Source organism: Ovis canadensis, chromosome 13 (genome assembly GCF_042477335.2).
Source record: "Ovis canadensis isolate MfBH-ARS-UI-01 breed Bighorn chromosome 13, ARS-UI_OviCan_v2, whole genome shotgun sequence".
NCBI classification, from domain to species: Eukaryota; Metazoa; Chordata; class Mammalia; order Artiodactyla; family Bovidae; genus Ovis; species Ovis canadensis.
The window spans coordinates 18,691,832-18,707,101 of record NC_091257.1 but is presented as its reverse complement, the minus strand read 5'-3'; the positions used below and the strand labels follow the sequence as shown (position 1 = coordinate 18,707,101).

The window sequence follows — 15,270 nt, the reverse complement described above, 5'->3', positions numbered from 1 at the left end:
TGTGAGTTTCTTGGCAGCAGAGATGGTGTCTTTCCATCTTAATATGTCCTTTGATGCCTAGCACAATGCCTGTAGTAAAGGTGGCCCTGAGCAATATCTGCTATATTAAATTTTACCCTATTATTTACGTATCTGTTGCTGTATTTCTGTCTCGGAAAATAAGGGGGAAGATGTCTATCTACCAGGGCCTGAATCCAAAGTTACAGTTTGCGGGTCTTGTTAAGCCCTTCATGCTTCCTTGGTGGTTATTTCAGAGAAGGTGATAAGCAACAGAAACCTGCTGACTGCCCCGTGCTCACCTTCTCCATGATCCTGTCGATCTGGCGGTTCTGTGTATCAATCTCATTGCCCATATCCAAGGCCATATGACGGAGGTTTCCAATGATGCCGCTCACCTGCTCCAGGTTTTCATCCATTTCATTTTCTCGGGCATCATTTGTTACCCTGGGCATCAAAGAAGAGGTTTTAGAAGATAAGAAAAACTCAAATGTCCAAGACCCAATGCTTAGGGAAAATCTATTGATCTCCAGGTAACAATCTGAACCTTTTAAAATCTCTGTTCAATATGAGAACATTTTAGCTTTCATAGATAGGAAAATAATTTGTAAATGCATTATTGAACACTTAAATTTCTACTTTTAAAGAAGGCATATTAAGCAGATTAATATACCTACTTCTCTCAATTCTACCAACACCTCATTTCCTCCCTGTATGATTATCCCAATAAGGCTAAAACCATTTTAGTTGGGAGGATTCCAGGTCAGAGAATGAGGTGGAACCCGTTAGAAACTGTATTTTCCTTTCTGAAATGCCAATCAAAGTCTCCAAGACTCAAATTTATAAGGAAAGAAAAGCTATTGTACTAAGTCAGAGAGTTTCTCCACTCATCTACTTCTCCATTTGGGACCAACATTAATGGGAAGAGTAATGAGAATAACCGTCTGCCCCTTAACCCTATTTGCTCCCAAGAACTCCAAAGGGAACTACATTTTCAAGATGATTTTTACTTGCTCCGGTTTCAATGGTATGTGGTTTTTCGTGACATTGTGAATAGGTGATTTCAAGGAAGAAAACTGTGATAAAATATTGTTTCAGCCTAAGTAGGGAGGAAGAAATTGGCTCTCAAAATGCTTTCCCCAAAGGGAGTTCCCATTTTTTTCATAACTCAGCTTGAAAGTTAGGAAGGCACTTTTTTTCCCTTAAAAAAACTTCTAATTGCAATTTATTTACATATCATTTTTATTAATAGCTACTATATAGCCACAGCTCACCCCCTGCACTGTATGGATCCATGCACTGCTCAAACTGTCTTCAAGAAAGAACTCATTTTTTTAAAAAAAGAAAGAGCTCATTGCCCAGTTGTAAGGAGTGTGGTTAGCTGACAGCTTCTCATTGTTCATTCCTTCAGGTCTGCTTTGAGCTGAGGTCATGTTCTTCTCAAGGTGGTCCCAGCCAATGACGAAGCAAGACTTTTTACAAAGACTTACTCATTTCTACCTACTGTGGAATTCCTCCAATGAGCAACTTTGCTGTGGAGACCCCAGTGATTTGGTAGATTGTTTGCCAGCTCTGCCTGATGGTCTGACAGCTCTTCCCCAGTCTTACTTCCCCGCTTTCCCTCCCCAATGTTGCTCTCTAATAAACCTTTTGCACGCTTCTTCATTCCTGGCACCTGCTTTTGACCCAGCTGATGGACATGGACACGTACTGCACTAACTCTTTATTGTAAATGGTAGATACTTATTTCAGAATGTCTGAGTGTTTCCTACTACAGATGGCGATGGGCTAAAATGTGCTCCCAGGGGTTAAAACCCATTCCTCATGGTAAATACCAATGTAGACTGCTCCTCTAGAGTTTGTAAAGCAATCTAGGCCAGATAAAATTAAACGGGAACTTCCCAGGTTTCGTGTGTAGAAGAGAAGTTTACATAAATGATTGTCAGCAGCTACGACTTACTTTTGGTTCCATAGTTCTCAGCCTTCTTTTCGTAAAAAATCTGAGGGGCTCTAAAAACTGCTGATACCTGGATCTCACTTCTAGAGATGTGGATTCTGATACAGTTGGTATGGAGTAAGCCCAGGCATCTCGACCTCTGCCTACAGCCATAACTACCGCTGGGCTCTGGTGACAGTTCTCTCCTGTCCCTTCAGTATTCTTCCTGCCATTGCCAGTTCATAGATGTTTCACCATTCCTTATTATTGACCTTGCCCACATATCTGTACATAGTCTCACAAATTCTGTCCAATCAAAGTCATGGAGTGAAACATTTGTTTACTGCCACACTGATGCTGGACGTGGTCACGTGGCTGGCTTTGTCCACTGACATGTGGGCAAAGGCTTGACAAGTGCTTGCACATGGGAGCCTACCCCTTGGTGCTGCCACCACCGTGCAAGAACCACGGGCTTTCCTGGGGAGAGGTCGCATAGAAGAGGAGGGATGCCTCATACCCACGGCCCCAGCCAATCACCAGACAAGAAAGCACTGCTGTCTTAGACCATCTTGCACCCACTTGCATGTAATGAGCGAGCCCAGGAGACGCTCTCAGAAGACCTGCTCAGTCAACACAGAGATTCAGAAGTTTAAAAAAAAAATAGTGTTTTTTCCTTTTTTTGGAGGCACCACTCAACTTGTGAGCTCTTAGTTCTCTGAGCACGGATTGAACCCAGAGCATGATGGTGAAAGCACCGAGTCCTAACCATCCGACTGCCGGAGAACTTCCCAGTGTTGTTTTAAGAACCACTCAGGTTGGAGTAGTTTGTCACTCAAAAGTAGGCAACCGCTATAGCGCCAGCTGCACAAGGCTCACCTGCGGATGAAGCCACCACTGATGGCCATCTGCTCCCGTTCATCAACCACGCGAGCAGGCTGGCTGGCCACAACTCCATCCTGATTATTGCCCCAGGCTTTTTTGTAAGCATCACTTGATTTAAGCCTATGCAAAAAAGAGGGTGAGTGACAAGCAAAAGGGGCGGCGCATCAAGCTCACAACAATCATTACCTCTTCAAGCTCAGAACCGAACCAAGCGAATGAGTTTTAATTCGAGGCATTAGAGAATACCGATATATCATAATCCAGACCCAAACAGTTGGCCACCACCAAGCCTCAGCTACTCAGGATTTCATTTTTGTTAGTTTAGTTGGATTTAAGACAAGGATTAACGTAGTTGGAGGACATTCAGTTCTAATTATATTTTGAGACACAAAACACAGAAAAAAACATACTGGCAGACAGACACAAAACAAGACTGCCAAGTAGAGTGTGTATATCACACCACAGCAACACACTGTCATCAAGAAAAACATCCTGGACCAAGTTTTTACACACCATCATGCAAAGATTCCCGTTTTAATTGTTTTCCCCCAATGCATGTGCAGAACCAAGCATTCTCACTCTGCGTGGAGAACATACAGGATTGGTGGTTGGCCAAGGGTGATGGTCTTTGAGTTGCCTCTAGAGTGATTCGAATTAGATAATATATCGGTACTTCCAAACAGTCACCATACATCCAGAGTTGATGTACAAACCTTTGTCCACAGAGACAAAAAGTAAAAGAGGCATAGTGAAATGAATGCAGGAAAAGAGAAGAGAGAACAAGCCATCTAGCACCAGAAAGGGAAATCCCTCTACATCTTCTTCATGCACCAGCTACAGGCATGAGTAGAAAGTGAAGCATTCTCATTTAAGCCAAACTACTCCAGAAGTTGACCATTCTCAAAAAAGGCACTAGCAGGACAGTAATAGCCTTCATGAGGATTTGAAACGCAGGTTCAATAGCTTCTTTGTTGGACTGAGGGACAGGATGGGAGTGGTTACAGCTGCCTACTTCAAACTATCCTGGGATGTGGTAGGGGAAAGTGGTATGGAACTGGTGTGGTCTCTGTGGGCCATATTTCACTGAGCTGCCTTGGAGAGAGACTTAAAATCCAGGCATACCTATTGTGCCCAATAGACACGTGTGCAGCATATTTTGGTGGGTGTGTTGTAACTGAGCAATCAAAGATGTTTTTATGTTCTTTGCATAGTAGAAACCACACGCTTTTTAGTCCAAGAACAGAACTTCTTTCGGTCCTGTTTTCACATTTTGTATTTTCTATTATACGACACCAGAATTTAACCTTTTTTTTTTTCTTCTTTTTTTATTGGAGGACCATAGCCATCTATTAAAACTGGCACTAAGACTAATATTTGCAGATTAGGGACCAAGAAACCCTGGAGACAAATTGGAAAATTGTACAGATGGAATTTCAGCAACTCCCACATTTAATGTATAATGCCATAGCCTTCAAGCAGTCAGAATTCACTGCTCTAAAGAGCCGGGGCCACTTAGTGGGACAGGATCCAAAAATGAATTTAATAAAGGTTAGAGTATGGCTTTGTTTTTGTTATTTTCCGAATCCCCGTCTCCTCCCTCCTCACATTACCAGAAGTTATATGGACCTTGTGATGCTTTCTGCTATGTAAAATGTCCGGTGTACCATCTTTGGCAGTCAAGGGAGTGGGAAAGTTTGCGTTTCGGAACGAAGGCAAATCACTGCACCCACAATGCTGCACATAGACTCACATAACTGCGGGACATCTACCGTAGTCCCTCGAAACATGCCGGGACAGGGCGAAGCCCCCAGAGAGTGCAGGGCGCCACCAGCCACTGTGCTGTGACACATGGTTTTTAAAGCATTATTTACACACAATAGGGAACACTTCAGTCAAGCTTTGAAGCTCAGTTAGGGTCTCTTGTGTAATAAGGAATTAGTGCCAACTGGTACGTGGAATTCCCAGGGGTCGTGATTTCATCTGAGCATTAGAATCTGTCACAGGGAGGGAGGGGGGCCTGCCTCCACCCTTTGTCCACACAGTTGGTGGATGGGGAAAATGTATCTATGAAATTCATCACAAAAGAGGTAGACATCTCACCTGGGGGCAAGTGGCCACTGAAAATGATGAACAGTTAAATCTTGACTAACTGGAATGCTTGGGAATGTTATTTTGGTGAATTATAGGACTTTCTTAACACGGTGGGCCATGGAGTTAAACTTAGTTTCAAGAGTGATGGCTGACTATCTGTTAGACCTTGAGCCACTTTCCCGCCTTAGAGTCTTAGGGCAGGGAACATGACCAAAGCATTCCTTGGTTTTGGTTTCTCTTGATATGTCTGATTGCCTTTCCTCTGCAGCTCAGCTTTCATTGCTTGGTCCGCTTGGATGTGGAACTTAGAGAATGAAGACTGAGTGAGAGAATGCAAACTGCCTAGACTGACCTTTAAGAGAAATGCTTTTAAATCCCTAATGGGATTTTTCCCTTTGTTTATTTGCCTCTTTTTGCTAAAAGTCGAAACGAACAAAAATATAAATATACTCAAAGGTTCAAGTTAGCTAGATTCCAGTTAATCAGGTTTTACTGTAGATCATTCTTTAAAAAAAAAAAAACCAACTTAAATTTATTTGTAAATTGAGCCCCTCCCCTCCTAAACAGGAAGTGGGATATTTTAAATCAGCCTCAAAGTTTAAAGGATGTGAATGGTCATATAATCAGCTAGAAATGACATCGATTTCTATTCTAAAAGCTAGGATCAGGAGAGCTTTTAGAAAAAGGCTTCTGTTCAAAGGGAAGTAGGAGGGGTGAGGGGGATCGGGGAACAGGTTTAATCTTCCAAATGCATGTTGGACAATCCACTCATGCATTTTTTGTTTTCCACTGCTAGTCAAATGAGACTACCTTCCAGAACACTTATTTTCAGATTCCTTCTGTTGCAAACCTTTATAACCACATGTCACATTTCTGCTACATTCCAAAAAAGCGTTGCAGAACCTTAACAGTTGAATGTTTTGTGATGTCGTGCATGCAAAATCTACACATTTCAACATTTCGGCCAGTGTACGGGAGATCTTCCTAAAGGAAGAATTGGAGAGGGATGGGCCCAATTTGGCTAAGGCATGAGCACTTCTTGCTGAAGGACTCTTTGCCTCTGCGTTGGGTGCAGCTGCGGCATCTATGGTCTAACCGCTGACCAGATTTGGTAACTGGTGGGCAGTTGAAAGGGTGAATCTCTGTCTTACTCTCTAACTTATGGAATGCTTGTTTGGGCCAAATTACCTGTAATTTTTGCTTCTGAAAAATCAAACCTTGATACATATGTGTATCTCAACTCCCAAACTTACCCCCAGTCTTTTCTAAATCTGCAATTTTGGTTTCGGGGATTTAGAGAACATAAAATTCCCTGGGTGGCGCCTCTTTCTTGAGGTTAGTCTCTGTCTTGAGGTACACTTTCTGGAAAATGTTGAAACGTTCATCAATAAAAGTTGCTGACAGTGAAGCTTTCACTGTAGTATGCCTGATTTTTAATGCATCAACAGTTTACTCCCACTAATATCATCTATGCTATGAGATGAATGCATTAGAGACGGTATTGATCTGTTCTGCATGCCACATACTCATCCTGCCTTTGCACCAGCAGGAATGAGATTGTCAAGGCTTGGAGATGGGCCTTGGGAAACCAAAGCTTCAGGCAGGCAGGCAGCACCTACTTGTTACAGGGACACACACAAAGCCCGCAGAATTTTCCTAGATCCGTCAAATTCTTTTCTGCTTCTTTCATGTCCTTATTGATTTGGTCCATCCCTTCCTCAATGCGTTCCAGTTGTTCTGATTAAACACAAGTATTTTATCCCCACAGAATGAAGCGGATGGAAAAGGACAAAGAAAAAAAAGACAAAACTTCAGACATTCACTTTGACATTAAAGAAAAAAAAGAAAGAAAGAAAGAAAGAAAACTGGACGCCACAGATTAGAGCTGGTACCCAGTACCTACTTGTTACAAGGACATATGAAAAGGCCACAGCATTTCCCTAAATCTTTTAAATTTTTCTCAGCCTCCTTCATGTCTTGGTTGATATGGTTCATGCCTTCTTCGACACGATCGAGTTGTTCTGGTTAGGACAAAGGGATGACAGTGTGGAATGAATTTTTTGGGGGTTTTCAACAGAACATGAGAAATGAAACGGAATTTGAGAAAGAGGGAGAGCTATTACAATGCATTGTCTGAGGAGATGCATTGCTAGAATCGGCTGTCGATGCCCTGTGCAGCCAGGGGTGGAAGGAAATGAACAAAAGTGATGCTCATATAGTTTATAGTTCAGACATGATGGGATGGAGTAGGTAAGCCTGCTTGATTCTGAATGTCCAGGAAAACAGCACAGCATATTCACTTACTCAGACACCAGTGAAACTCAAGAGAAAGAAAATAGGGTGTTAGTTTGTTTTAGGCATTCAAATGCAATGGTGCTAGAGGAAGTGTCTGCTTCAACTTTAAAACATCTCTCTCTTTTGGTTTTTAGCACCCTCAACCAGCTAAGGATAGAAAATAACCCACTTTCTCCTTTGGGAAAAATAACAACTATAGTGATAATTAGCAATAGGTACCATATCTTTTTTTCCCCCTAGCAATGGCTGTTTAGCCAAAGGCAGGCCATAGGCAGTCTTTGGTTTTGAATATTCAATTCATAGAAGCTGTAAGAAAAGCAATATCAGCACAGCAACATTACAGGTATTGGACCATTAAATTCCTGGAGAAAGGCGATGGATTGGAACATGAAACAGTACTAAGTCATCAGTGCCAGGAAAGCTGACCTTAGACAGTATCTTAAGACATAGACTGATGGCCATAAAAATGAATCATACTTCTAGGTTGCCAGGGTTACATTCATCAACTTGATTAAGTTTTCAAAAGTGGTGTCATTAAATTGAGTAAATTACAAGTTACATGAAGTGATTTTTAAAACAGCTTTTATGACTTTTTGGCTTTTCATGTAGCTCAGTGGCAAAGAATCTGCCTGCCATTGCAAGAGATGAGGGTTCCATCTCTCGGTCGCAAGATCCCTGGAGGAGGAAATGGCAACCCACTCCAGTATTCTTGCCTGAAAAATCCCATGGACAGAGGAGCCTGGCAGGTTACAGTCCATGGGGTCACACAGAGTCAGACGCGGCATAGTGACTGGGTGTATAAGACCATTAAGGCAGCAGTGGGATGTCCTGGCTGGCTATTTACAAAACCTAATTACATTTCTATTCCTCTTTTCAACTATATTTTCATGCATGCATGCCTATGCCTCTGGGAAGAAAGATATGATTAGAATAAAACTGGTAAATATTTTCCTGTATAAAAGGGCATAAATAATTACTTAAAAACAATTTCACATTAAATTGTCATTCCAAACTGGAGAGACTGCCTGTCCATTTGGAAAATAAGAAGCTATTGTGTTGTCTTTTGTGGGGCTGAGGAACAGAATTCAGCTTATTAGGAATTTGCTGTCTCTGCTCTGGTTTTCAAGAGACAAGGGAAAACAGAATGTTTATCCAGTATGTGATACCCACAGGAAATAACAGTGTAGTGCTGGCAAAACTTTGCTGAATAAATATAGGTATACTCTTATCCTTAAGAAAATTCTTGAAGGGGCTAAAAAAATGGATGACAACTCTTTACATTCCAGATAATTCTGTACTTTTCCAAACACTTCATCCCAGTTTCCTTAAGGAATGCAATAAATTAGTCTGTAGATCAAAATAACTATCAAATGAGAGATTGGTTTGGGGAAGTGGAGCCCAGTATCTTCAAAACACGAAGCATGTTAAGAACGACAGAATAGGCATGACAATCCCCATTTGAGGAATTGCTAAGGGCTTCCTGCAGAGCTGGTCTGAGGTGGGGTTGAAGCACATCTCTGGGTTCAGTTCAGTTCAGCCACTTAGTCATGTACGACTCTTTGCGACCCCATGGACTGCAGTACGCCAGGCTTCCCTGTCCATCACCAACTTCCAGAGCTTACTCAAACTCATGTCCATAGATTCGGTGATGCCATTCAACCATCTCATGCTCTGTTGCTCCTTTTCTTCCTGCCTTCAATCTTTCCCAGCATCAGGGTCTTTTCCAATGAGTCAGTTCTTTGCATCATGTGGCTAAAGTACTGGAGTTTCAGCTTCAGCATCAGTCCTTCCAATGAATATTCAGGACTGATTTCCTTTAGAAGGGACTGGTTGGATCTCCTTGCAGTCCAAGGGACCCTTAAGAGTCTTCTCCAACACCACAGTTCAAAAGCATCAATTCTTTGGCATTCAACTTACGTTACAGTCCAACTTTCACGTCCATACATGACTACTGGAAAAACCATAGCTATGACTAGATGGACCTTTGTCAGCAAAGTAATGTCACTGATTTTTAATATGCTCTGTAGGTTGGTCATAGCTTTTCTTCCAAGGAGAAAGTGTCTTTTATTTCATGGCTGCAGTCACCATCTGAGGTGATTTTGCAGCCTCCCAAAATAAAGTCTGTCACTGTTTCCATTCTTTGTCCATCTATTTGCCATGAAGTGATGGGATTGGATGCCATGATCTTCAGTTTTTCAATGTAGACTTGTAAGCCAAATTTTGCACTCTCCTCTTTCACTTTCATCAAGAGGCTCTTAGCTCTTCTTTGCTTTCTGCCATAAGAGTGGTATCATCTGCGTATCTGAGGTTATTGATATTTCTCCAGGCAATCTTGATTCCAGCTTGTGCTTGATCCAGCCTGGCATTTTGCATGATGTACTCTGCATATAAGTTGAATAAACAGGGTGATAATATATAGCCTTTACGTACTCCTTTCCTGATTTGGAACCAGTCTGTTGTTCCTATCCAGTTTAACTGTTGTTTTTGACCTGCATACAGATTTCTCAGAGGGCAGGTTAGGTGGTTTGGTACTCCCATCTCTTTCAGAATTTTCCACAGTCTGTTGTGATCCACACAATCAAAGGCTTTGGTGTAGTTAATAAAGCAGAAGTAGATGTTTTCCTGGAAGTCTCTTGCTTTTTTGATGGTTCAGTGGATGTTGGCCAACTGATCTCTGGTTTCTCTGCCTTTTCTAAATCCAGCTTGCACATCTGGAAGTTCATGGTTCATGTACTGTCGAAGCCTGGCTTGGAGAATTTTGAGCATTACTTTGCTAGCGTGTGAGATGGGTGCAATTGTGCAGTAGTTTGAGCATTCTTTGGCACTGCCTTTCTTTGGGATTGGAATGAAAGCTGAACTTTTCCAGTCCTGTGGCCACTGCTGAGCTTTCTAGATTTGCTGGCATATTGAGTACAGTACTTTCACAGCATCATCTTTAGGATTTGAAATAGCTCAACTGGAATTCCATCACCTCCACTAGCTTTGTTCTTAGTGATACTTCCTAAGGCCCACTTGACTTCACATTCCAGGATGTCTGGCTCTAGGTGAGTGATCACACCTTCGTGGTCATCTGGGTCAAGAAGATCTTTTTTGTACAGGTCTTCTGTGTATTCTTGCCACATCTTCTTAATATCTTCTGCTTCTGTTACGTCCCTACAATTTCTGTCCTTTATTGAGCCCATCTTTGCATGAAATGTTCCCTTTGTATCTCTAATTTTCTTGAAGAGATCTCTAGTCTTTCCTATTCTATTGTTTTCCTCTATTTCTTTGCACTGATCACTGAGGAAGGCCTTCTTATCTCTCCTTGCTATTCTTTGGAACTCTGAATTCAGATGGGTATATCTTTCCGTTTCTCCTTTGCCTTTTGTGTCTCTCCTTTTCTCAGCTATTTGTAAGGTCTTCTCACAGCCATTTTGCCTTTTTGAACTTCTTTTTCTTGGGGATGGTCTTGATCCTTGCCTCCTGCACAATATCATGAACCTCTGTCCATGTTCTTCAGGCACTCTGTCTATCAGACCTAATCTCTTGAATCTATTTGTCACTTCCACTGTATCACTGTAAACGATTTGATTTAGGACATACCTGAATGGTCTAATGGTTTTCCCTACTTTCTTCAGTTTAAGTCTGAATTTGACAATAAGGAGTTCATGATCTGAGCCACTGTCAACTCCTAGTCTTGTTTTTGTTGACTGTATAGAGCTTCTCCATCTTTGTCTGCAAAGAATATAACCAATCTGATTTCGATATTGACCATCTGTTGATGTCCATGTGTAGAGTCTTCTCTTGTGTTGTTGAAAGAGGGTGTTCACTATGACCAGTGCGTTCTCTTGGGAAAACTGTTAGCCTTTGCCCTGCTTTGTTTTGTACTCCAGGGTCAAATTTGCCTGTTACTCCAGCTATCTCTTGACTTCCTACTTTTGCACTTTAGGCCTATATAATTAAAAGGACATCTTTTTTGGGTGTTAGTTCTAGAAGGTCTTGTAGGTCTTCATAGAACCATTCAACTTCAGCTTATTCAGCATTACTGTTAGAGGCATAGACTTGGATTACTGTGATATTGAATGGTTTGCCTTGGAAATGAACAGAGATCATTTTGTCATTTTTGAGATTGCATCCAAGTACAGTATTTCAGACTCTTTTGTTGACTATGAGGGCTATTCCCTTTCTTCTAAGGGATTCTTGTCCACAGTAGTAGATATACTGGTCATCTGAGTTAAATTCACCCATTTCAGTCCATTTTAGTTGGCTGATTCCTAGAATGTCAACGTTCACTCTTGCCATCTCCCTTGACCACTTCTAATTTCCCTTGATTCATGGACCTAACATTCCCGGTTCCTATGCAATATTGCTCTTTACAGCATTGGAATTTACTTCCATCACCAGTCCCATCCACAATTGGTATTGCTTTTGCTTTGACTCCATCTCTTCATTCTTTCTGGAGTTATTTCTCCACTGTAGCGTATTAGGCACCTACCGACCTGGGGAGTTCATCTTTTAGTGTCCTATCTTTCTGCCTTTTCATACTGTTCATGGGGTTCTCAAGGCAGGACTACTGGGGTGGTTTCCCACTCCCTCCTCCAGAGGACCACGTTTGGTCAGACCTCTCCACCATGCTCCATCCGTCTCAGGTGGCCCCACTCGGCATGGCTCATTACGACATGCAGGTGTCTGGTGGGAGATGAAAGTGGTACCTGTGGCAAGATTTCGCCTCCCAGAATTATCAAAGTAAAGGTTTCTCTTGATGTGTTCACTGTGGGTGGCATTAATTGTAAAGAATGATTTGAAATACTGGTTTCTACATTGCTTCAAAAATCTGAAGTCTCCCAAGTTCATTGGAGTGATCTTCCCTGAATCTTAGTTGCTCTCATTCAACTTGTGAGAGACGAGCAGAGCATCTCTCCTCTGGAGGAGCTCCACCTCCACCAGCCTTCTGGCTTGCTCTGAAGCTCCACATTCTCCCCACTGGTCAGGACAAGGTTCTTGAAAGTCTACCCTCATCAGAGAGGAGCGGAAGTGGCCCAGAAGAGTGCTTGAAACCAAGAGGACTGTGGGCAGGTAGGCCCACATTCCCGTATGTGGGTGGAGAGGGCAAAAATAGGCTCAACCGATAAGCTGGCACATACAAGGCTATGGCATGCAGACATGCATTCAGGTGCTTGCCCTTCCTAGGGGACTCCTCAAGTTAGTACTTTCAGCAAAATATAGGAGCCCCACTCACTGTGTCTCCAGGGATTAGAAAATAACATAAATACAAGTAAATTGGTGCACAAGTGTTAGATTTCTGAACCAGAGAATCCGAATGAAAACATACAGGCAGGGTCAGAACCCTATTTCTGAGAGTGGGCTCCTGGCATGGGGTGCAGCTTGTACAGCAAGGATCATAGCAAAGTGGAATTCTGGAGCTATTTCAGAACAGTTGATTCTGAAAACTATTTTATATCTATCAATATTGGCTGAATGTATCATTATACACAATGTAAGTGAAGAGGAACTAAAAAGCCTCTTGATGAAAGTGAAAGAGGAGAGTGAAAAAGTTGGCTTAAAGCTCAACATTCAGAAAACGAAGATCATGGCATCTGGTCCCATCACTTCATGGGAAATAGATGGGGAAACAGTGGAAACAGTGTCAGACTTTATTTTGGGGGGCTCCAAAATCACTGCAGATGGTGACTGCAGCCATGAAATTAAAAGAAGCTTACTCCTTGGAAGGAAAGTTATGGCCAACCTAGATAGCATATTCAAAAGCAGAGACATTGCTTTGCCAACAAAGGTCTGTCTAGTCAAGGCTATGGTTTTTCCAGTGGTCATGTATGGATGTGAGAGTTGGACGGTGAAGAAAGCTGAGCTTTGATGCTTTTGATGCTTTTGAACTGTGGTGTTGGAGAACACTCTTGAGAGTCCCTTGGACTGCAAGGAGATCTCATCCTAAAGCAGATCAGTCCTGGGTGTTCACTGGAAGGACTGATGCTGAAGCTGAAACTCCAGTACTTTGGCCACCTCATGTGAAGAGTTGACTCATTGGAAAAGACTTTGATGCTGGGAGGGATTGGGGGCAGGAGGAGAAGGGGACGACAGAGGATGAGATGGCTGGATGGCATCACCGACTCAAGGGACGTGAGTTTGAGTGAATTCCAGGAGTTGGTGATGGACAGGGAGGCCTGGCATGCTGCGATTCATGGGGTCGCAAAGAGTCAGACACGACTGAGTGACTGAACTGAACTGAAGTCAAATCCTGAAAAAACATCATGGAACAATTTTGTCACAGATATTCTAATGAGAACATTCTTTCCTTTTTCTTGTCCCCTCTTAGAATGTGAATGCTATGAAGTCAGGGACTTTTGTCTGTTTTCTTCAGTGTCATGGCACGTAGTAGGTACCCCAAATAATATCAGTCTTTAGAGTGTAATTGAGTTATGTTTATGAATATGTTTGGAGTACAGGGACTTCACAGCACTTCAGTGATTTCCGTGAAGATATTTCTCAGGAAATGCTTGAAAGCAATCCATATCCTCATTCTATTCTGACATGGACAACAACACGAGAGACTATGCAATGCAGTATTCAGGTTTGACTGGCTCCTTACTTCCATAAACTTACTTTCTGACTGTTCTCTGTTTACTCTTGGAGACTGGGAGGGAAATAACATTTTGGATTGGGGAGGTGTTCCAGTACGTCACACTATATGTCGGGGCAAGAAATTGTTCTTTCTTATTTCTGCCATGATATTTGGATGACTGGTTATTTGTGATGGATCCACCAATGGCAGGATGCTTAGGGATCTAAGTTTAGATATCGTTTCTACTAATAGCTCAGTTGGTAATGAATCCACCTGCAATGCAGGAGGCCCTGGTTTGATTCGTGGGTCGGAAAGACCTGCTGGAGAAGGGATAGGCTACCCATTGCAGTATTCTTGGGCTTCCCTTGTGGCTCACCTGGTGAAGGATCCGCCTGCAATGAAGGAGACCTAGGTTTGATCCCTGGGTTGGGAAGATCCCCTGGAGAATGAAAGGCTACCCACTCCAGTATTCTGGCCTGGAGAACTCCATGGACTGTAGAGTCCATGGGGTCGCAAAGAATCAGACACGACCGAGCAACTTTCACTTTCTACTAATATTACTTAAGTAAAGCAGCATGGGGCCATTAGAATCGTCAGTCTAGTAAGAAAAAAATAGAAGAACAGGAAGACTGAATGTATAAGCCTTCATGAGTGTATCCAGTTACAGATGCTGAGTATATGATTTTAATTTCCCTGAGCACTGATGAACATATGGTAATTAATTTAAATAAATTCAAATAGTCACTTGACTAGTGGCTACCATATTGGACAATAGCAGCTTTAGTCATTCATAAGAGAGATTGGTGAGGGGACTTTAGCAAGAGGGATGTTTTCACAAATGCTCTCTTGTAGGGCCATGAACCATTTAGAAATGTTGGCAGACTCTCTGGATGACAGTTTACTTTGCCTTTACCCTGCCAGGCAGTGGCCAAAGATTTCACTGTCCAGTTTGGAGTTTTTCCCATTGGATTTTCCCAAGAGCCACATTTTCAGCATCTAAACAAACATATAACCCAGCAAAAACCAACAAAGGGGACAAGAGATATGGAAGTGAAAGTCTGAGTCATCCCACATTAGAGGTAAGGGTATTTCGGGGGATTTCGTTCATAGAACAGAAAAATCCCAGGACGCGGTACATTTCCAGGGCTGGCTGCCATGCTCAGTGTTCCACGGCCTCCGGATTCCTGAGCATGAAACAAGAATCCCGTAAGGGATTTCTGAGTTCAAGCATTTAGCAGGGCAACCTGGAATGGCTCTTTAGGAGGATGACTGTTTCTTGAGACTTCTGTGCAGCTGAAGGGGAGAAGCAGTCAACACTTTTGGTGTTCAGGCAAAGATAAAATTAGTAGAGCATAAATTGGAGAGAAATTTTAAAGCAGTTACTGATCTAAACAACTAAACACAGCATATACAGCATTCAAATGCATTTACAATGGCAGAGAAGATAGTTGTTGACTCATTTAAAAAGATCCTAATCTCTTCTTACAGTATAAATGGAACATACACCACTTAA

General features: G+C 42.3%; 1 protein-coding gene across 1 annotated transcript in view; it reads right to left on the bottom strand.

The window, feature by feature from the left end:
• The window catches only part of SNAP25 (synaptosome associated protein 25), an 84,636-nt gene that overhangs the window by 6,299 nt on the left and 63,067 nt on the right, over positions 1-15,270 (bottom strand). Inside the window, exons 5-7 of the mRNA XM_069546396.1 lie at positions 6,810-6,927; positions 2,810-2,935; positions 300-444 (exon numbers count right to left, since the gene is read on the bottom strand). Coding sequence (XP_069402497.1) covers positions 300-444; positions 2,810-2,935; positions 6,810-6,927 — 389 coding nt within the window. The remainder of the gene's footprint in view (positions 1-299; positions 445-2,809; positions 2,936-6,809; positions 6,928-15,270) is intronic.